Genomic DNA, 22,487 nt, shown 5'->3' with positions numbered 1-22,487 from the left:
TGTACACAATATTGGACCACATATATTGTAGTCCAGGCCATAAAGTGTAAATCCGATCAGATATGTCAGTGGTAGGATAACTTTAAATTGCCTGGTAACTTCACAGCCCAAGACTACAGTGATCAGGATATACCATGTATGAGACTTCCTACAAGATATAGCCCGATACTGCAGAGGTCCGGACAATCGTATTTAAGCTTTAGACCAGTGGTCTCAAACTGTGGCCCTCCAGAGGTTATAAAACTTCAACTCCCAGCATGCCCAGACAGCTGAAGTTTTAAAACATCTGGTGGTCCACAGTGTGAGACCACCACTTTAGACCTTGTATTACAGAATCCCCTCAACCACAATATCCATTTAGACAGAAAATGTGACCACCAAAGAGATTGACTTTTTTGTTTTTATTGGAAAACAAATATACAACTTGGAATGGATTTGAGGCAAATTGTGCCATAAGCAGGTTCTTCTGAAAAGTGGCTAAACCAAAGTAAACCTTAAACTGGTGAAGGAGCTTACAACTCATTGCTGGGTAATGCTATGCAGACCCCTCACATCAGTGTAATTCAAAGGGAAAAAAAATAGAATTAAAACAAAAACTGAAAGCATGGTGAAGATGTTCCAGGTTTAGAGCAAACAATATAGTAGGAAAGGCAGGAGGGGTGGAAGGAAAAAAAAAAAAAAAAAAAAACCCAAGTGTATCTGGATATACCAGCTTTGCATTAGTGCAACACAAGTTCAATATTGTTAACTATCTGTAGTTAAGAGTTGATTTACTCCACATTCCAACAATCAGACAAGTTACTTGAAGAAATCCAACTTTGAGAAGGGGGAGGAAATTATTTTTTTTAAAACTGAAGAGCCCAGATGTTCCCGTGTGACCAAATTCTTCTAGGTCTTCCATGTGCACAAAGGGCTTCGATAAAATCCAGAGTAAGCCACATGCAGCATTTTTTACGTGATCAACTTTTCATGGAAACCAAAAATAAAAAAAGTTAAGAAAAAAAATAAAATAAAAGACAGTGACAGGAATATGGGAAACATGAATGGAATTCTAAATTACTATACATGCATTCTTTTGACAGTAAGGGGAAACATTTTACAGATAAGTTACAAACAAAGAAAGGCAAATAAACATCTTTGTACAAGAAATTTAACACATTCTGTACAATCTTCACTTTGCTGTCATCATTTGTACAAACTCTGCAAGAGAAGGAAAAAAACAAACAGGTGTGAGATCAGAAGTCAAACGTTAATATGCAGTGCAAGATGAAGCCACAAAAAACCCATGCTGGATATTGTAGTTTTGCAACAGCTGGAGGCACACTGGTTGGGAAACCCTAGTCTAGTGAGTGCAAGTATTAACTTTATGTCTCCATATCTCAAGTAGGCCAGACCATACAGTGAAGCCAACGTTCTCTAAACAGTGACCCCAGCTGTTGCAAAACTACAACCCCCAGCATGGTCATTGTAGCCTCTGGAGACAGTTTGAAAACTATTCAAGGGTAAGCCCACCCTGCAGAAACTTACATGTAGAAGGTTTAAAAAGGGGGTTATCCAGGAATAGAGAACTAGTTTATTCCAAAAACCGCACCACACTTGTGTGGAATTGCAGCTCAGTTTAATTCAGTTAAATTGAGAAATGCTGTAATAACACACCTTCCTGAATATTTTTTTTTTTTTTTTTTTTTTTTTTAAGAAATCTCAATTCTACCAATACTGGATAAACCCATTAAAGGGGTACTCTGCCCCTAGACATCTTATCCTATCCTTTGGATAGGGGATAAGATGTCAGGGGTCCCAGTGCTGGGGACCCCGGGATCTCCAATGCAAGTCTATTGGAGGGGCGTGACAGCTGTTACACCCTCCCAAAGTCTTGCATTGAGGGGGTGGAGTGTGATGTCACATGGGGCGGAGCTGTGACGTCACTATGCCCTGTCCCCGCAATCACCAGTAATCAGACCCGGAGCAAACACTCTCCGGGAACTGATTCCAACGGGTGCGGCGTGGAAGATCCTGGGGTCCCCAGCGGCAGGACCCCTGCGATCAGGCATCTTATCCCCATCCTTTGGATAGGGGATAAGATGTCTTAGTACTGGAGTGCCCCTTTAAGTTCCACAGTGCAGGTCCATTTCATTATGAAAGATTTTAGCAGCACGGACAACCTTTCTATATCATGTCGTTGCATTTCTCTCAAATAGCCAAAGCATTTAATCTCAGTATTTACCCCAAGGTTATATTTCTCATCAGGGTTGACCCAGCAGTCAACCTGCAAACTTTAGGGGGTTATCCAGCATTAGTGAAAACAGCAAGACACCCGACTGTCCTTAGGTTGTGTGCTGGATTACAACACTGCTCCTTTTACTTCAATAGAACGACGTTGCAATACTACAGACAAAAATCAGTTTTCCCTAATCCTAAACAACCCCATTAGGGAGATTCTATGTGCAGGATAAAGTGATGAATCTAGCAATAGCATTTTAACTGTTCTATCACTTTATACTTAGGAGACTTTCCTTCACCATACATCCACTAGATCACTTGGGACAATTCGGCTACACAGAATGTGAGACTCATCATGGTTTGGTGGGGATGCTATATCAATTTTATGTGATGTACTACATTTCACATGAAGTTGGAACTGGTATCAAGTTCCTTGGACAGTTTTACAACCAGTGTGCCTCTAGCAGTTGCAAAACTACACCTCCCAGCATGCCCAGACAGCCAAAGGCTGTCTGGGCATGCTGGGAGGTATAGTTTTGCAACAGCTGGAGGCACACTGGTTGTAAAAAGACTGTCCTAGGACCTCCAAAGTGTCCAAATCCAATCCAAATTTGCTGCAGTTCTTTCCAATACTGATCCAAACCCCCACCTATTGAACTCCCCCATAGTGTGAATGATATAAAGGAATAGAACCCACCTTCATAATTTACTTGACCATCGCCATCAATATCTGCTTCCCTGATCATTTCATCGACCTCTTCGTCCGTTAACTTCTCACCCAGATTTGTCATAACATGACGGAGTTCAGCAGCGCTAATGTAGCCGTTTCCATCCTGCAGAAAAGAGACTGAGCTCAGCACCACCTCCGGTATGTCATCTATATCACTTTTGGAGTAATGCCTGGAAGGAATCTTGCCTAATTTCCACACACAATGTAAACGCAGGCCGCATTCAAATCATGCTTATACAGAAGGCGGCACCAGAGTTTGCTCCAACCTGAAGCAATGTAAATAATTGTCTATGGGGGAGTAATACATCACTGTAAACAGTACTACACCGCATTAGTCCTGACAATACCAGTGGGTCTAGCTAAGTGGAGGATTCACTGGAATTATACTGCCGCAGGCAAGCCTCATGGACATGGCTGAGTTTCGGAGTAACATTTTTCCTTCCTAATTTTCCTGTATGGTGAAGCACCTGTCTACATTGTGATCATGCTGTATGCAAACTATAATGCTGCATGATGTGTCAATCCAGCCCAGCAGAACAAACAATATGAAAATTTGTGCTGTGAGCCCAGGGTGCTTCCTATAAATCAACTAACTCTGGTTGAAAGTAATAAGCCTGCCATCAAACCTTGCAGACTAAGATAAGGCAACCTCAAAATGTTCACTTCTGACCTTCATAGACTATAGTTGTGAAGTCTAGAGAGAAGTCACCGATCCTTCTGAATTCTGTCTGTACGGTGATCAAAATGACAGCATATTAATACTCTGGGACTTCTACAGTAGCATTTAGCAGCTATGACAGCATTAAAGTGAATGTGAGCAACACAACAGGGCAACGCTCAATATGACAGCACTAAGTCATCACCAAGACTTCAACCTAAGACAGTGGTCATCTGCTGGCAAGTTATTTAGTGTCCCGTTTAAAAAAAATGAAAATTATCTTAATAGAACCCTCTAACATATTGTAAGTCGGAGAGTCTCAGGTGGTGACATTTCTTAGTGTAGCATTTTCAGGACCTACATACCAAACTTGGAACCAACCACCATAGTTTGTTCCCTTATCTTTTTTCATGTTTCTTGGAGAGCCACTGTTTTATCTATTAACTATACTGTTCAAAAAAAATAAAATGGCACACTAAGACAACATCCTAGATCTGAATGAATGAACTAACTGTATGAAATACTTTCCTCTTTATATAGTTGAATGTGCTAACAAAATCAAAAAAAAATCAATGGAAATCATATCCAGACTTCCATGGGTTGATAAATTTGGAGTCACTCAAGATCAAAGTGGAAAACCACACTACAGGCTTGTCCAACTTTGATGCAAGGTCCTTAAAACAAGTCAAAGTGAGGCTCAGTAGTGTGTGGCCTCCACGTGCCCGTATGACCTCCCTACAATGCCTGGTCATGCTCCTCATGAGGGGGCGGATGGTCTCCTGAGGGATGTCCTCCCAGACCTGGACTAAAGCATCCGCCAATTCCTGGACAGTATGGTGCAAAGTTGGTGGATGGAGCGAGACATGATGTCCCAGATGTGCTCAATCAGATTTAGGTCTGGGGAACGGGCGGGCCAGTCCATAGCACCAATGCCTTCCTATTGCAGGAACTGCCGACACTCCAGCCACATGAGGTCTAGCATTGTTTTGCATTAGGAGGAACCCAGGGCCAACCGCACCAGCATATGGTCTCACAAGGGGTCTGAGGATCTCATCTCAGTACCTAATGGCAGTCAGACTGCCTCTGACAAGCACATGGAGTGCTGTGTGGCCTCCAAAGAAATGCCACCCCACACCATTACTGACCCACCACCAAACTGGTCATCCTGGAGGATGTTGCAGGCAGCAGAATGTTGTTCACGGTGTCTCCAGACAGTCATGTCTGTCACATGTGCTCCGTGTGAACCTGCTTTCATCTGAAGAGCACTGGGTGCCAGTGGCAAATTTGCCAATCTTTGTGTTCTCTGGCAAATGCCAAACATCCTGCACGGTGTTGGGCTGTAAACAAAACCCCACCTGTGGATGTCGGGCCCTCAAACCCCCCCTCATGGAGTCTGTTTCTGACTGAGTGGACACATGCACATTTGTGGCCTACTGGAGGTCATTTTGCAGGGCTCTAGCAGTGCTCCTACTGCTCCTCCTTGCACAAAGGCAGAGGTTGTGGTCCTGCTGCTGGGTTGTTGCCCTCCTATGGTCTCCTGATGTACAGGCCTGTCTCCTGGTAGCACCTCCATGCTCTAGTTACTATGCTGACAGACACAGCAAACCTTCTTGCCACAGCTCGCATTGATGTGCCATCCTGGATGCGCTGCACTACCTGAGCCACTTGTGTGGGTTGTAGACTCCATCTCATGCTACCTCTAGAGTGAAAGCACCACCAGCATTCAAATGGTGACAAAATCATCAGCAAGGAAGCATAGGAACTGAGAAGGGTCTGTGGTCACCACCTGCAGAACCACTCCTTCATTGGGGGGGGTGTCTTGCTAATTGCCCATAATTTCCACTTGTTTGTTCCATTTGCACAACAGCATGTGAGATAGTCAGTGTTGCATCCTGAGTGGACAGTGATTTCACAGAAGTGTGACTTGGAGTTACATTGTGTTTAAGTGTTCCCTTTATTTTTTTTGAGCAGTATAGATTGGCCTCAGACTAAACTGGAAGCCAAGACAGGGCACCCTATACAATACTGGATGTAATGGTCAAGTCCCTATGTTTTAGTTTGAGGCACAAAAGGGGACCATGATAAATAATTTTCTGTTACCTTATCAAACACACGGAATGCTTCTCTGATTTCCTCTTCACTATCTGTGTCCTTCATTTTTCTAGCCATCATAGTCAAGAATTCAGGGAAGTCAATTGTTCCATTACCTGTTAAAGACAAAAAGGTGAGATTAGAAATCAGCTGTGCCCACAGCCAGCTGGAAATACAAGCTACGGATGACAGATCTTACCATCAGCATCTACTTCATTGATCATGTCCTGCAGCTCTGCTTCTGTAGGGTTCTGCCCAAGCGACCTCATCACTGTGCCCAGCTCCTTTGTTGTGATTGTGCCATCACCATCCTTGTCAAATAGCGAGAAGGCTTCTTTGAACTCTAAAACAGATAAAAAATTGTAAGTCTTCAATAACACCAAATCCTACACTCCTTACTGCCTGTCCAGATAACCCCAATTGTAAGTCTACTGTGCATGCCCCAGTACTGGCCTGTAGATCACAACAGGTTTACAACCACAAGTGTGGGATCATTTTAGAGCTCATACAGAATTGTCTTTTCTATGTGTATAGCCAGGATAAGGCATTGCCGTATACAGTTACAGCTTAAATGGTTCTTAATGTTAAACATTCAAGACTTACCTGCGATCTGCTCTTCTGTCAGTTGGTCAGCCTGAAAGACAAGAACAAGTGTGAGTAAGCCATGAGCTCCAATACTATACATAACATGTTTAAAATGCATAAATAAATGCATAAAAAAGGCAACCTCAAGTATGTAGTCTGTAGGCCACATAACAGGCCTGACTATAGCAAGGATGCCCTACTTCTAGAAGATAGGAAGTGTCATGCCATAACCTAGGTGCCCCTCCTCCAGCAGTAGTAAGTTATACAGGATTGTTGCCTGCCTGTAGTTCTATTTAGTTGTGTGCAGTTACCAGTGTAATAAACCACCACACATAGGAAAGCCTTACATGTATTGTAAAGTATGTGATAGAAACATCCTCAGAAACAGTCCCTGGGCACTGCACTCATTTCCCTAGACCCAGCTCCTGGCAGACAGGCAACTTACATGGTTAGGTCTAGAGCAGCTAGGTGTTCCCTGCAGGTGACATGTAGTATTACAGTCCAGCCATCCAGATGAGTGGTCATACTTGTAATATATAATGTAACTGCTTTACAGCATAGCATGCTTGCTTAGCTGTGGGTCCTGGGAAGAAGACCCCCACCCAACCATATGTACATCATGGAAGGGGGGTTATTAGCCCTTTATTTCCTTTTAAACATTTATAACAGGGTTTTGTCCCCAGCAGGATATAATGTACTGCAGAAAATCTCAGTAGGGGGCAGCAGGGAGATTGACGAGAGGCAGATTGCCTTGCAATAAACAAACATTGTGGGCTAAGCCCCAGTGAAGTAGTCAGATTAGAATTACAGTGTCCATCTCCAGCCTGACAGTGTAACCTGAATGCTGGCAATGTGGTGTTTGTCAGTCATCATGATCACTGGCCCTAACCAAGTAAAATGTCCACTTGCGTTTTAAGAGTTTGACTTCATGTACCAGACCTGACAGCACTTCTGTGAGATCGCTCCTAGTGACATCTGCACTGTGTAACTTCAAGTACCTAGTAAACTTGTCTGACACTTTAGGTCAAGTGTGAAGCAGACAAGACATACAGCCTCCACCTACCACAGCTTTATTAACATGTGTACACACCTCTGAGGGTGATCAGTACAAACACATGTAGTTGCACCTGCCGCCATGAGCAGCTTCATCTGGCCATTGGTTATTACTAGAATAAACAGGGGGCTGAAGTCAAGTCCTGGCAGTGTCAGAACTTTAGATTCCAGAGGATGTTCAACTTATTCATGGCCAATAAAAACCACTCAAGCCTATAGTGCTGTTTAACTCAAGGATATCAAATCTAAAGGAAAAATTGTCTAACTAGGTGGAACTGTCTTTGTATTGTTTTCATGACTGCTGTATTGGTACGACTAGCTACACATCTTTGTCTACCATAGTACAGCCACACCAGGAAGCTTACTAGTATTTCACCATAAAGTAGTAATATTTTTCAATACTTCGGTCTCCAGGTACAACAAGAAAAATAGCCAGCACAACACCTACCTAATACATGGGCACACAACACTGCTGTGGCAAATACAAAGTATAAGAAGGTTGCAGCAGCACTCTTGGCAACACAAAAAAAAATGGAGGCTCTTAGTGCACTTTTTGATCAAAACATGTCCCCCATCCACCACACTGAGGTGGTCTCATTTGGGATGGAATCCTAACTCATTCCACTCACCTCTGCAGAGGTGAGTGGAATGAGTGTTTGGGTCCCATCCGAAATGAGACCTCCGCACGGTGGATGGGAGGACACGTTTTGATCAAAAAGTGCACTAAGAGCCTCCATTTTTTGGGCCAAGAGTGCTGCAGCCTTCTTTGTATACTAATTATCCAGGTAGGTATGAGCCATAATGGCGGAGACATGCACCTAAACCTGTTCTATACCCTGGAGGCCACCATCTGATGCTCCTCAGTCATGCAGGCCACCATTTTATCTTTCTGCTAGTATAGACTTGTGTCAAACAGCCATTATTCTTACTTCTATGCCAATGCACAACATGACACAATACACAACAAAGGCCAATATACATTTATGAGCGTCAGATTATAACCATCCGTCATGGTGTACACAACTGGTCCTCTACATGATCAGACAGCCATGTCTTACAAGCATTACTATGCATTTCCAACATTTCAGCGAAGTTGTACAGGCCTTACCCAGATGACCGCAAACTTGGGTCACTCCCAAGGAACATGAGCAGGACAGATTCTGGATGAAATTAGAGCCCCACTGTCTACAGCTTCCACAACTGGGGGAATTACGATTCCTGATTTATGAAAGTAGCGCACAAACTTTGGCGCAGGGTAAAGTCTACAATTAGAGAGACTTCACTGTATTGCAAGGTGATGTGTGCACCTAAAGAGGGGCACTATGAAAATACCTGTATGGCTTAATTTTGACATCTTTAGGTTATTCTGGCACAACTAAATTCAAGGGCCTGCCTTAAAATTATTTAACTCCCCCCCCCCCCCCAGTGTTGAGAAAAATATGGTCTGACAGGTTGGATTTTTCCCCAACACAAGATAAGAGGTGACAAGTGCACTAGATGTGTTAGGTAGCCATTCCCTTAGTTTTATTGGACAGAGCAGAAAGCAGGAGTCCATAAAAATCACTGAACTAGAAGCCCCATTAAAAGAGTAAACTCACTTCACAAGTCCAAAGTTAATAGGTATATTACCATTAGATGTCAAGAGAACAAGCCAAGAGCATCCTGCGCTACAAGCTCCACTGACTGGTCAAGAATGCTCACATGGTTCCTTCATGACACTTTCCTGTCATGTGACCACAAACTGTCCATATACTGCATACAGCACTACCAAGGCTGGCTGAACAGCTGGGTAAAGCTTGTGCCCTGTTACTATCCAAATGCCTACATAACCGAATTAAATTTGTTTTCTGACACCAATGGCCTATCAGAATAGGCCATCAATGACCAATGGCAGGGGCTTTGAGGACTACCTACTGGCAGAAGAGCTGATACTATGCCACCACTGACTATACTTTGCAAACCATTGGCTCATTGGGGAAAGGCGAATTAAAGGGGTAGTCCAGTGGTGAAAAACTTATCCCCTATCCTAAGGATAGGGGATAAGTTTGAGATCGCGGGGGTCCGACCGCTGGGGCCCCCTGCGATCTCTCTGTACGGGGCCCCGGCTCTCCGCCGAGATAGCGGGTGTCGACCCCCGCACGAGGCGGCGGCCGACACGCCCCCTCAATACATCTCTATGGCAGAGCCGGAGATTGCCGAAGGCAGCGCTTCGGCTCTGCCATAGAGTTGTATTGAGGGGGCGTGTCGGCCGCCGCCTCGTGCGGAGGTCGACACGCCCCCTTCCAGCGGGCTGTCGGGGCTCCGTACAGGAGATCGCGGGGGGCCCCAGGGGTCGGACCCCCCGCGATCTGCAACTTATCCCCTATCCTTAGGATAGGGGATAAGTTGCTCACCACTGAATCACCACTGGACTACTCCTTTAAAGTGGTGCTATGCTGCTCAGCGTTTGGAACAAACTGTTCTGAACACTGGAGCTTGACGTCAAAACCCTGCCCCTCAACGCAAGTATATGGGAGGGGGCGTGACCGCCGTCACACCACCTCCCATAGACTTGCATTGAGGGGGTGTGGTATGATGTCATGAAGGGGTGGGGCTATGACATCACAAGCTCCTGGCGCCAGCCACAGCATTTGGTTCCAAACACTGAGCAGCAGAGTATCCCTTTAAGCCCAAGCCGAATAAGCAGCACAGCATTTTCCTAGCTCTGCTGCCATGTTTTGTTGACTGAGGTCAACCCCTGAACAACCCCTATTTACGGTCATTTCCTATTAAAAAAAAAATATATATATTTACATTGACATTCAAGTGTTCCCTTGTGCAGGCTAAGGAAAGGGGTGAAAGTGTCAACTCTTTACAAGTGTCCTTCAAACTGTGAACCTCCAGATGTTGCAGAACTACAACCCCTAGTGTGCATGGAAAGCCAATGGCTGTCCAGGCATGCTAGGAGTTGGTTTTGCCACATCTGTAAGTCTAGTTTGGAGAGCACTGGTATAGAGCCAAACACCAGCTGACCCAGAAAAAGGGCAAAAAACAAATCGGAATGACAAAAGGCAATTTTCAGATCATGATCCGAGCACTGATAAAGCGATTGTATATTCATGCAATGCATACAAACCTACTGTACTCTTAAGATCCCAGAAGTCTTGTGTAGCCCCTAAAGAAGCAGGCCCAACTCCACACAAGTTACTGCTGACTGCTTCAGTGACTACAAGACTGGGAAGGGGTTTAACTAAACCCACCCTAATAAATGCAGAGGGTGGACTTTGGTCAGGCCAACAACCTATAAGGAATGTAATTCCTAGCTGGTCACCATTCAAGGCTTCATTACATAGGATCAATAAAAGGGGTTGTCAAGTTTGGTTACATTGCTTTTTCTGTCCTGCTCCAGGCACCCAAAGTGGTTGGAAGAGATGGAAGCAGCTGAGGCCGGGAAGTTTGCAAATATAGGCTTGAGCAAATTGCCTAACTTCTAACTTCTACTGACTTGAGTGGTAGATGCACAAACCACGAATCCCAGCAAGAGTATGCAATATGCGCAAACTCCCATTTAAGTCATTGGAAGTTATGCAAATTGTGTGAATACCACCCCCCCCCCTACAGCTTTTCAGACCTCAAGTTGGGAAAAGAAAATAAAGAAAATAGGAGATGAGACAACTCCTTTATCTGCAGATCCAACCCCAGAAGAGTCACATGAGCAGAGTGCAAACTGCTATAAATGGCAACTTGCATTCTGCCAGCAACTGTACAAGGTAATGTCAGATAATTGGAACTTCTGCTGCTGTATGGCAAAGGATTTGTCACAGACCAATACATACACTAAGGCCATGTTCACTTTATCCCCAGCAGGGATACTTCAGATTCCAGTCAAATTCTCACTTTCAACCATGCAGATTTGATCCTATGGGGCCCAATCCCCATTAGTGACATGTAGCTTCCATTTTTCCTGCAATGCAAAAATTTCAAATCCACCCCAAAACTATGGCGCTGAATCTTTTTTGGAAATGGGATAGACTCCATGAGGGTACTTCACACATACAGGATCCTGTGCAGATTTGATGCGCAGGATTTTTAACTGCAGATTAGAAGCTGTGCTCAGTCATTTAGTTTACACTGAAATCTGAAGCACAAAATCCTGTGCATTAAATCTGCATACATGTGAACGAACCCTGAATGAGTAATGGAGTTGACACTGAGCACCAGTAACAATCCTGGGCCTTGCATCAGGGTTGTATTAGCAACCAGATTGCTTCTTTCGCTTTCAAGCCTGTCGTGGATTGGTTGTTACAGATATTGGCGCCACCTACTGCAGTCAGACTACAGACTGTCAAACAGTCTATTCTGCTGACACATTGGTGCCATTACTGTATCCGCTTATTTTACTGAAAAGTGTTCTCCATACCCATCCCTGTGCTCCAGCCTCTCAGAACAAGGCCTCTTTTCGGCCTTTGGGAGGCATAAATTTAATACCAAAGGCTGTCCAGGCATAATGGGAGTTGCTTTTTTGCTCTCCAGGCATGATGGGAGCTGTTTTCTAGCAACAGCTGGAGGCACCCTGGTTGGGAAACAACTGACTTACTGGTTGACTTAGCATTTTTCGATGAGTTAGGAACCTGTAATCCTTTCGCAGCTTTATACCATACACATACCAAATTCATGTGACAGGTTTTAAAAATTAAGGTTTATTTTTTGATATAAATTCTCACTAGTTTAAACTGTTCCAAAGAGCAAGGAATTGAAGTCTTTATTATAAGGCTTTGGAATAGGATTACACCATTGTATTACTGTTACACTGACAGGCCATGCCTCTAGTATGACAAGTGGACAGATTCATATATATAGCACATCTCTGGGTATGTGATAGGCCCTTGCTGCCATGTGTCAGTTGCCAGAGCGCCCCCTTCCTTTAGTCAAACATTTTAGATGCTGTGGTCCATATCAACCAAGTATTTCCCCCAACCATGGTGCCTCCAGCTGTTGCAAAACTCCAACTATGAGCATGGCTGGACAGCCCTTGGCTATCCAGGCATGCTGGGAGTTGTTTTGCAACAGCTGAAGGCACCCAGTTTAGGAAACCCTGACATAACCTGTCAGAAACAGTTCTCTTCAGGCCCAGCTGCTATATCAGTGTCTGACCTCACAGGGACAGAGCATGAAAAAAAGGTTTCCTTAAAAATTAAGAAAAAAAATCATACATAGACAAGTCACAGGTGCACTATACCCTGTAAACTCACTGGCAGTCTAGTCCAACAGATGTGCAGACACCAGGTATACTGTGGGACCTTCATATTTGTTCATGAAACAAATGTATCAATATGTAACCATTAGTGTAAACAAAGCAGTTTAAAAATTCTGGTTGCCGTAGTTACAGCTTATCCCTTGATACAAATAAGAGCAGCATCCCTGGACTCTATTGCTGGCCTCATCCAGAATACAGTCTACCACAGTGCTACAATCTCTTTACCGCCTGGTGCAAGGTTATAAAGCCACCATGACACGCAGCAGGTTGAAGCCAGGTCATGCCTATTCTGCACATCTGAGCAGAAATTGATGCCCGTTGCAGTAAAACCAGGTACTTTATTGAAGGATCAAATACAAAACGTATAGCAGGACAAAGGAATTTATCCTGTTAAGTGTTTTGTATTTGATGATGCTTCAATAAAGTACCTGGTTTTACTGCACCGAGCGCTGGGCATCCATTTCTGCTTTGCTGGATCTGGCCCGGAGGCGCTGCGGGCCAGTCCAAGTGCGCGTGTTGGGGGTACGAGAGCTGTCCGCATGTTGTATTTGATTCTGCACATCTGGTCTCCTATTACAGATAGGGGTGGGGTAAAACCTATACCCCATAGTCAAATACCAATCACTCAATCCTGAGTGCCACCCACCTATACCAATGCCCCTGACAATGTAAATTTTAATTTACTGGCTGCACCAGTCAGAGGCCTATGTTTTGTCCTATTTGAGAGAGGGAGGGTAAAGCAAACCCAAAGCTCCAGCATTTTGCTCATTGGTAGGGGTGCCACGCCTAATAGCCCGCCATGGGATAAGGAAGACAAAAACACATGGCGACAATTAACATGCCATGATTGCTTTTTTCCCCCCACGCCATGTGGTAGAATGGTGTTGTATGAAAAAATAAATAAATAATAATTTAAATAAAATGCAAGACTTTAGTGTGAACTGTCCTGTGGGATATCCTTGAGCCAGAATGGGCAGGAACGCTGGAGCCCTTCCTTCCGGAAACTGCAGCACAATGCGGCTGGACCCACCCTGATCTAGGGAGGTGATGTCTTACTCCTGCCACCGGGTGACAAATCTCACCGCCAACTCCCTATACGGCGGAATGCAACACAGCCTCCGCCTCCTTTGCTGCTGAACTTTGGCCAGGGCAACCCATGTAGCAGGCCATATAAAAAAATAAAAATGTGGCAGTCATGTATGTGCATTTAGACATGCAGATCCACCACTCACAGCTGTGCCCTCCAGCTGTTGCAAAAACTACAACTCCCAGCATGCCTGGACAGCCGAAGGCTGTCCAGGCATGCTGGGAGTTGTAGTTTTTGCAACAGCTGGAGGCACTCTAGTTTGGGAAGAAATGTTGCTTTTTAGAAAGGATATTGCACCCCAGCTGCCTCTCTATTACAGCACGACCCAGTTTCACACGGGCTACTGGAGATTATGTAACGCCAGATATACAAAGAGCCTGTCAGTCAGCGAGCTGCGGCGGGGCGTGGGAGGCGGAGATCTGCATGCCGCAGCCACCGGCTTTATTTTTTATTTGGCCACCACAGGGCTCACCTTGGAAACAAGATTATTAAAATAGAGTAATGAATGAACCTGCATCACTTGCACACACAAAAAAAATAAGTATATATATATATATATATATATATATATATATATTACACACACACATATACACTATTGCATAAAAACATATATACATATATATATACACATACATATATACACACTCTCAATATCTCTCTTTATCTCTATCTATACACACTGAACCAAGCATACAAAGATCTGCAGCAGCCACCAAGGCACCTAAAATAATCATCATACCTGTCAAAGCTACATCAGCACCAGAGCTAAGAAAAAAAAAAAAGAAGTGCTGCAGCAGCTCTGATAAGAACAAGCAGCACAGCAAGCCAGCCTTCCCGATTGACAGCCCATGCAGCAATAGGGACTCCTCAAAGAGCTTCTGCAGCAGCTGCTTACCATAAGACTAAGATCCGTTGCAAGCACTGGATCCATAAACACATTAGCCACAATGTATCAGGGTGGTGACATCAGCCTCCATTGCCCTCATTGGAAGCCACATCCTGCATAGAGCTTTTTTTTTTTTTTTTTTTTTTTTTATTAAATAAATGCAAGTGCGCAACAAGCCCTAAAGGGGGACCCAGTAAGTTACAACAGACGGCGGCTTTACTGAGTGAAAAAATAAATAAAAATAAACCGGGAGAGATAAGCGGCGCCGAGGAGCAGGGGCGGCAGCCGGAGGGTTCGTCACTCACCATTTCCAATGGATGTAATAAGCGCGCGGCTCCAGCAGCTGCTCAGCAAGTCACAACCTCACCCCTCACAGGCTCGACTCGGACTAATTTCCAACCGCCGCCAACCGCTCTTCATAAACACCTCCCTCCGCCCTGGGATCCTTCCGCCGACGCTCTAACTCCTCCTACCTCATCCCCCTCCCCTCAACAGAAAACGAAGAAAGTGATGGCGCGGCTTCTGCGCACACACGAGAGCCGCGCTCCGACAACCCGTTTGCCCGTTAGAATTAGCTAAACCCCGGTGAAAATCGCCAAATCTGGTATCGGAAGTACCGAGTATTTTATGTATCGACGACTTATCGGTGGCGGGATAGGTGTTGCGCCGGTGAGAGGGGACTATTTTACCAGCGCGCACGTCTACTGTAGAGCGGAAAGCTTGGAGTGGAGCGGTAATGAGCTGCGCGCTGATTGGCCTTTCGGTACCTGCAATGCGTCGCTCGGACATGCACACTGTGGTCGCGGCGGCGCATGCGCGCCAAGGGCTGCTGATAAAAAACGCAGCAGCAATAGGGAGGAGTAATACTACTAATAAACCAAGGCAACGTAGCCATGCTGTGCAAGTGTCAGGGGCAGCCTGATGGAGGAGGCTTTAGGGCTGGAGAGGACAGGAGTTTACTTTTATTTAGCATTTATTAAATATAACACTATATATATATATATATATATATATATATATATGTATACACACACACACACACAAAATAGAGTGCAATAGTAAAGTGCAAATATATATATACATCTGTTCGGTTTACATTAAATGTATGTGGACCAATAGAAATACAGTGAAATAGCAGCAATAACGCACCCACCGATGTGCCTCCAGCTGTTGCAAAACTACAACTCCCAGCATGCCCGGACAGCCTACGGCTGTCCGGGCAAGCTGGGAGTTGTAGTTTTGCAACAGCTGGAGGCCCAGTAGCATATAAGGGGGCCCTGTAAAGTTTATTCTGGTAGCCATAATGCAGACGGCAAGTATGGGTTATATGGGATGTTACATTCTGCTTTATATATAAGTGCATGCTATGGCTGCAGTCCTATGCAATTTGCAGCCCCACGTTAAAGCGAAGAATTGCATTTGTAATTCCGATGCATACAGCAAGATCGCAGAACGGACCTGGATCTACAGTAAATGTTGCACTGTCAATATTATGGGAATGATGCCCCTTATACAGTATCTTCAGGAGATCTTCAGGGACCCTGATGAACCAAAATGGGGACTAGAGTTCATCGAACTTACCTTAAAGGAGGGTGAACCCGAACCTGGTGGTTCGCCTGTTGACTGCTTTAATCTGCGAAAATTAGCCCCACTTTAAAAAGTGCTCAGCTTGCCTGGAAAAGTCCCGGATGACAGTCTCAGGTCTAGGACTGTGTCCATCCAGTTGTTCGGGTACGGTATTGGGGCTAGAGTGGATCAAGGGTCACTGCAGGCCCTGGACTGGCACTTAAGAGTATGTAAGTGCAACTACTTGTTTAGGGGTGTAGCTGGGAGAGGAGGTGATGTGCCTTGGGTTTTAGATGGAGACCAACAAGCTAAACAGATTCGATATGTCATTATTTGTTTAAAGGGGTACTCCACTGGCCAGCACACAGCTTTCAGAACTTTATGTTCCGAACGCTGGCCAGTGGAGTACCCCTTTAACAAAAACTAGGCCAAAACTGCAGAAGCAGTCTGTGAAATACAAAAGATGAAACGCATCCTTGGTGCTTCCCTAGGTGTTAAGAGGGTAAGTAGCAGCCAAATGCTTCTAATCAAATGCCTTTGATTAATTGCTCATAAGGAAGTGTCACCAACAAGATACTCTCTGTGGTAAAGGTATTGAAATAGAGAGGAAGAACAGTGAACTGAATTCATGCATGACCCTAGGGCAAAGAAGGCCAAGCTGTACCCTGGTGCATTGTAGAAGACAATGAAGTCCTGGGATTGAAAAACATATTATCTTTCGGTGCTCCGCAATGCTTAATTTCCAGTGAGCAAGCTTCCCATTGCTTGAAGAATGTTGGCCACGCTGGGGGATGTACTAAAATTGGGACTGCCGCACACAGTGTCCGATGGCCACATGATATTGGCGCAAAACCAGGCAACGATTAGCCAAAGGAGTGGTTTTGCGCCCACATCCAGCAGTCACAATGTAGTACATGTCCAGGTGACTCGCCCCCACCCTCTTCATGCAAGGGGCAGCTTTGGGCGACTCGCCCCCACTCTCTTCATGCAAGGAGAAAGCTTTGGGTGACTCGACTCGCTCTCTTCATGCAAGGGGAAGCTTTGGGCGACTCGACACACTCTTCATGTAAGGAGAAGCTTTGGGCGACTCGACACCCTCTTTATGTAAGGAGAAGCTTTGGGCGATTCGACCCACTCTTCATGTAAGGAGAAGCTTTGGGCGATTCGACCCACTCTTCATGTAAGGAGAAGCTTTGGGCGACTCGACACCCTCTTCATGTAAGTAGAAGCTTTGGGCGACTCGACCCACTCTCTCATGCAAGGAGAAAGCTTTGGGCGACAACCCACTCTTCATGTAAGGAGAAGCTTTGGGCGACTCGACACCCTCTTCATGTAAGTAGAAGCTTTGGGCGACTCGACCCACTCTCTCATGCAAGGAGAAAGCTTTGGGCGACAACCCACTCTTCATGTAAGGAGAAGCTTTGGGCGACTCGACACCCTCTTCATGTAAGGAGAAGCTTTGGGCGACTCGACACCCTCTTTATGTAAGGAGAAGCTTTGGGCGATTCGACCCACTCTTCATGTAAGGAGAAGCTTTGGGCGATTCGACCCACTCTTCATGTAAGGAGAAGCTTTGGGCGACTCGACACCCTCTTCATGTAAGTAGAAGCTTTGGGCGACTCGACCCACTCTCTCATGCAAGGAGAAAGCTTTGGGCGACAACCCACTCTTCATGTAAGGAGAAGCTTTGGGCGACTCGACACCCTCTTCATGTAAGGAGAAGCTTTGGGCGACTCGACACCCTCTTCATGCAAGGAGAAGCTTTGGGCGACTCGACACCCTCTTCATGCAAGGGGAAGCTTTGGGCGACTCGACACCCTCTTCATGCAAGGGGAAGCTTTGGGCGACTCGACCCACTCTATTCATGCAAGGGGAAGCTTTGGGCAACTCAACCCACCCTCTTCATGTAAGGAGAAGCTTTGGGCGATTCCACCCGCCCTCTTCATGCAAGAGGAAGCTTTGGGCGACTCGACCCGCTCTCTTCATGCAAGGATTAGCTTTGGGCGACTCGGCCCACCCTCTTCATGCAAGGATTAGCTTTGGGCGACTCGGCCCGCTCTCTTCATGCAAGGGTTAGCTTTGGGCGACTCAACCCACCCTCTTCATGTAAGGGGAAGCTTTGGGCTGTATCCGTTCACTACCTGGAGGTGACCACAGGGGAGCAAGGAATGTTCATATGGGTTTGTTTGTTTTTATCTCGGGACAGTGTCTTTAAGGAGGATTTCTGGTAATTTTCATGGATTAGCCCACTAATAGCATTAAGAATACAAGGGATAGGTGGTAAATGTGTAATCACTGAGAGTATAACCACTTGGACTCACAGTTATCTGAAGTATGGAGGTCCCTGAGGGCTCCTTGTGAATGAATGGGTTGATTATGTGATTTCATGGCCACCACTTCAGTTGTTACTATGGGACTGACGGAGATCACGCTCACTGTCAGGACCACAGCAGCGACTGGAGAGATGGCCACACTAGAGCACTTACACTTCATTCACATGGGGCCTTTGTTCTTGAGATCCCAACATTTAGACCCACATTTATCACCTATCGTGTGGATGTGTAATAAATGGTATTAGTGGGCCAAACCATTTATTATTTATAGTCTATAGCCCCCCTCTCCTCTCCCAGACTCCTGGCACCCTCATCAATCAGCTCAGAATTGGCGAGTACTATGGCCTCTTCATTACCAGGCACCACTCCCTATTTTGTATCGACCGTGCCCGTTACTGAAACCGCAGCCTAAACCAGGCACAGCCACTACAAAATGTGCGGAGCTGTGTCTGGTAATGAAGAAGCAAGGGCGTCTAAGACCCCTTTCACACTACAGGCATCCTCCTGTAAAAAATCCTCCATTATTACTCCCGGCAAAAAGTCCTGAAAACGGCCGGCAAAAAGTCCCATTCATGTCAATGGGATTTTTTGAACATCCTTTTGCATCAAGCATGTCCGTTTTTACTAATGTCAGATTTTTTTTGCCGGCACAAAAGACGGTGCATGCACTAATGTTTGATCAAGTGAAAAACCGGACGTTGGTGAAAAATGGTATAAAACCGGATGTTAAAATTTAACATTGTCTATGGGAACCGGATGTTCAAAAAACACAAACATCTGTTATTATCAGTTATTGTTGTTTTTTTTAACATCCGTTTTTTGCATGCTCAGTACAGTTTTACAAAAAAAGGTTAAAAATCAGATTTAAAAAAAACCAAAAAACAGATGTAACTGGTGATAACAGATGATAACGGATGGACATCGGGTTTTTTAAGAATAAAAACATTAAAAATAACGGAGGATGGTCATCAGTTATCATCCGTTATTACCAGTTATTGCATCTGTTTTTTTTTGTCATCTGTTATTGTAAAATAACGGCAGTAAAAAAGCAGGATGATACCTGTAGTGTGAAAGGGGCCTAAGCCCCATCAATCAGCCGATCAGCAGGGGGAAGCTGGGGTCAGACCCCTCCCACTTATCTGATATTAAAGGGGTACGCCGGTGGAAAACTTTTTCTTTTTTAAATCAACTGGTGCCAGAAAGTTAAACAGATTTGTAAATTACTTCTATTAAAAAATCTTAATCCTTCCAGTACTTATTAGCTACTGAATACTACAGAGGAAATTCTTTTTCTTTTTGAAACACAGAGCTCTCTGCTGAGTCACGAGCACAGTGCTCTCTGCTGTCCATTTTAAGAACTGTCCAGAGTAGGAGAAAATCCCCATAGCAAACATATGCTGCTCTGGTCAGTTCCTAAAATGGACAGAGATGTCAGCAGTGATGTCGGCAGTGTTCCAAAAATAAAATCATTTCCTCTGTAGTATTCAGCAGCTAATAAGTTCTGGAAGGATTAAGATTTTTTATAGAAGTAATTTACAAATCTGTTTAACTTTCTGGCACCAGTTGATAAAAAAAAAAAAAAAACAGTTTTCCACCAGTGTACCCCTTTAACCTGTTCAGGACGTAGGGCGTATGGATACACCCGTGGGAATTCCGGTCCCTGCCGCTAGCTGGTTGGGGACCAGACCGGGATGCCTGCTGGAATCATTCAGCAGGCATCCCGGCACATCGCTGAGGGGGGTCCTGAGACCCCCCATGTCAGCGATCGCAATTCAGACATGCGATTTTCTGCTATTCTGTGCTGATCGGGTCTCTGGTGACCCGATCGCCCGGAAAATAGGGATGATCGGAGCTGTCAGTGACACCCCTGATCTCCTCCTATCCCCTGCCATTGGTCAAAAATTAATTCTGACCAATGGCAGCGCACGACAGGGGGTTGCCATGGAAACCCCCGCTCTGCCCACCCCTGGATGTTGGGCAGAACAGGGGGAGAAGATGGAGGCCGGTACCTGAAAAGAAGATGGCGTGGGGACCTCTGATCACCGGAGACATCCAGCGGAGATCACGGTGCAGGTAGGGAGGCGACGGTGGGGGGGTTAAGAAAGGTGGCAGTAAAGCGATCTTTACTGCGGCCTTCCCAGTGGTTGCCAAACTGCAACTCCCAGCATGCCCAGACAACCAAATGCTGTCTGGGCATGCTGGGAGTTGTAGTTTTGCAACATCTGGAGGGTCACAGTTTGGTGACCACTGTTACAGTGGTGCCCAAACGGTAGCCCTCCAGATGTTGCCAAACTACAACTCTCAGCATGCCTAGACTGCCCAGGCATGCTGGGAGTTGTAGTTCTGTAACATCTGTCCCTTCAGATTTTGCAATTTTCATGAAAATTTAGAAAATTGCTGCTCTACTTTGAAGCCCTCTAATTTTTTCAAAAAGTAAAAATATGTCAATTTTATGATGCCAACATAAAGTAGAAATATTGGGGGAGATTTATCAAAACCTGTCCAGAGGAAAAGTTGCTGAGTTGCCCATAGCAACCAATCAGCTCGCTTCTTTCATTTTTAAAAAGGACTCTGAAGAATGAAAGAAGCGATCTGATTGGTTGCTATGGGCAACTCATCAACTTTCCATTGTGTTTGTGAATCAATATAAAATGTATTTGGAATATCCATTTTCCTTACAAGCAGAGAGTTTCAAAGTTAGAAAAATGCAAAATTTTCAAAATTTTCATGAGATTTTCGGATTTTTCACCAAGAAATGATGCAAGTAACGACGAAAATTTACCACCAAAATAAAGTAGCATATGTTACGAAAAAACTATCTCAGAATCAGAATATTTGGTAAAAGCATCTTAGAGTTATTAATGCTTAAAGTGACAGTGGTCAGAATTGCGAAAAAGAGCTCAGTCCTTAAGGTGAAAAAGGGCTGCGTCCTTAAAGGGCTACTCCGTTGAAAACATTTTTTCTTTTAAATCAACTGGTGCCAGAAAGTTAAACATATTTGTAAATGACTTCTATTAAAAAATCTTAATCCTTCCAGTACTTATTAGCTGCTGAATGCTACAGAGGAAATTCCTTTCTTTTTGGAACACTGATGACATCACGAGCACAGTGCTCTCTGCTGACATCTCTGTCCATTTTAGCAACTGTGCATAGCAGATGTGTGCTAAGGGCAGTATGGTGGCTTAGTGGTTAGCACTGCTGCCTTGCAGTGCTGGGGCCTTGGGTTCAAATCCCACTAAGGACAACAATAAATAAAGACTTATTATTATTATTATAATAACGTCAGCAAAGAGCACTGTGCTTGTGATGTCATCAGAGAGCATTCCAAAAAGAAAATAATTTCCTCTGTAGTATTCAGCAGCTAATAAGTGCAGGAAGGATTAAGATTTTTTAATTGAAGTAATTTACAAATCTGTTTAACTTTCCGGAGCCAGTTGATTTAAAAAAAAAACAAAAAAAAAAAAACAGGTTTTCACCGGAGTACCCCTTTAAGGGGTTAATGGCATATTCTAAGGATAGGCAATCAATATTAAAATCCTTGAAATCAATACAGTATAAACCTTAGTATTTTGCTCTTTCACTTAACCTGCTGTACAATAAGTGTTATTGAAGTAGCGTCCTTCTCAATAAAGATGCACTCCTAATAATGCATTGCATATAATACAATAGGAACATATGGGACAGGTGAACACTGAGACCATGAATTCAATTGCACTTGTGTCCTCTTCACCTGAAGACGTGAAGACAATGGTGTCAACCGGCTGTGACAAGATCTTGTACACAGGAGTCACATTACACGTGTTGTATCCACAAATACGGTAGGAATTATTAAATGGAGTTCAGCTTGTCCTTGTGTCAGAACCTGTTGCTGGTAAAGATAAGAAGCAAGTATTTAGAGCAGTGTTTCCCAACCAGGGTGCCTCCAGCTGTTGCAAAACTACAATTCCCAGCATGCCTGGACAGCCGAAGGCTGTCCAGGCATGCTGGGAATTGTAGTTTTGCAACAGCTGAGGGCACCCTGGTTGGGAAACGCTGATTT

At 44.6% G+C, this 22,487-nt stretch overlaps 1 protein-coding gene across 1 annotated transcript; it reads right to left on the bottom strand.

Moving 5' to 3' along the window:
* Positions 1-382: 382 nt before the first annotated feature.
* CALM2 (calmodulin 2) lies at positions 383-14,982 on the bottom strand. The gene is made up of 6 exons (XM_056568083.1): positions 14,855-14,982; positions 6,303-6,333; positions 5,899-6,042; positions 5,709-5,815; positions 2,918-3,053; positions 383-1,200 (listed from the first exon to the last, which is right to left on the bottom strand). The coding sequence occupies exons 1-6, from the start codon at positions 14,855-14,857 to the stop codon at positions 1,172-1,174; spliced, it is 450 nt and encodes a 149-aa protein (XP_056424058.1). The 5' UTR covers positions 14,858-14,982; the 3' UTR covers positions 383-1,171.
* Positions 14,983-22,487: the final 7,505 nt, after the last annotated feature.

This window comes from Hyla sarda, chromosome 3, assembly GCF_029499605.1.
Source record: "Hyla sarda isolate aHylSar1 chromosome 3, aHylSar1.hap1, whole genome shotgun sequence".
NCBI classification, from domain to species: Eukaryota; Metazoa; Chordata; class Amphibia; order Anura; family Hylidae; genus Hyla; species Hyla sarda.
This window is presented reverse-complemented; position numbering and strand designations above follow the sequence as displayed.

What these genes read in the sequence shown, in the direction of transcription:
- CALM2 (XM_056568083.1), bottom strand. An exon ending in CAATGAAGTAGATGCTGATG is followed by an intron (nt 5,816 to 5,898) that starts GTAAGATCTGTC and finishes TGTCTTTAACAG; the next exon opens with GTAATGGAACAATTGACTTC. An exon ending in CATTCCGTGTGTTTGATAAG is followed by an intron (nt 3,054 to 5,708) that starts GTAACAGAAAAT and finishes TCTTTTCTGCAG; the next exon opens with GATGGAAACGGCTACATTAG.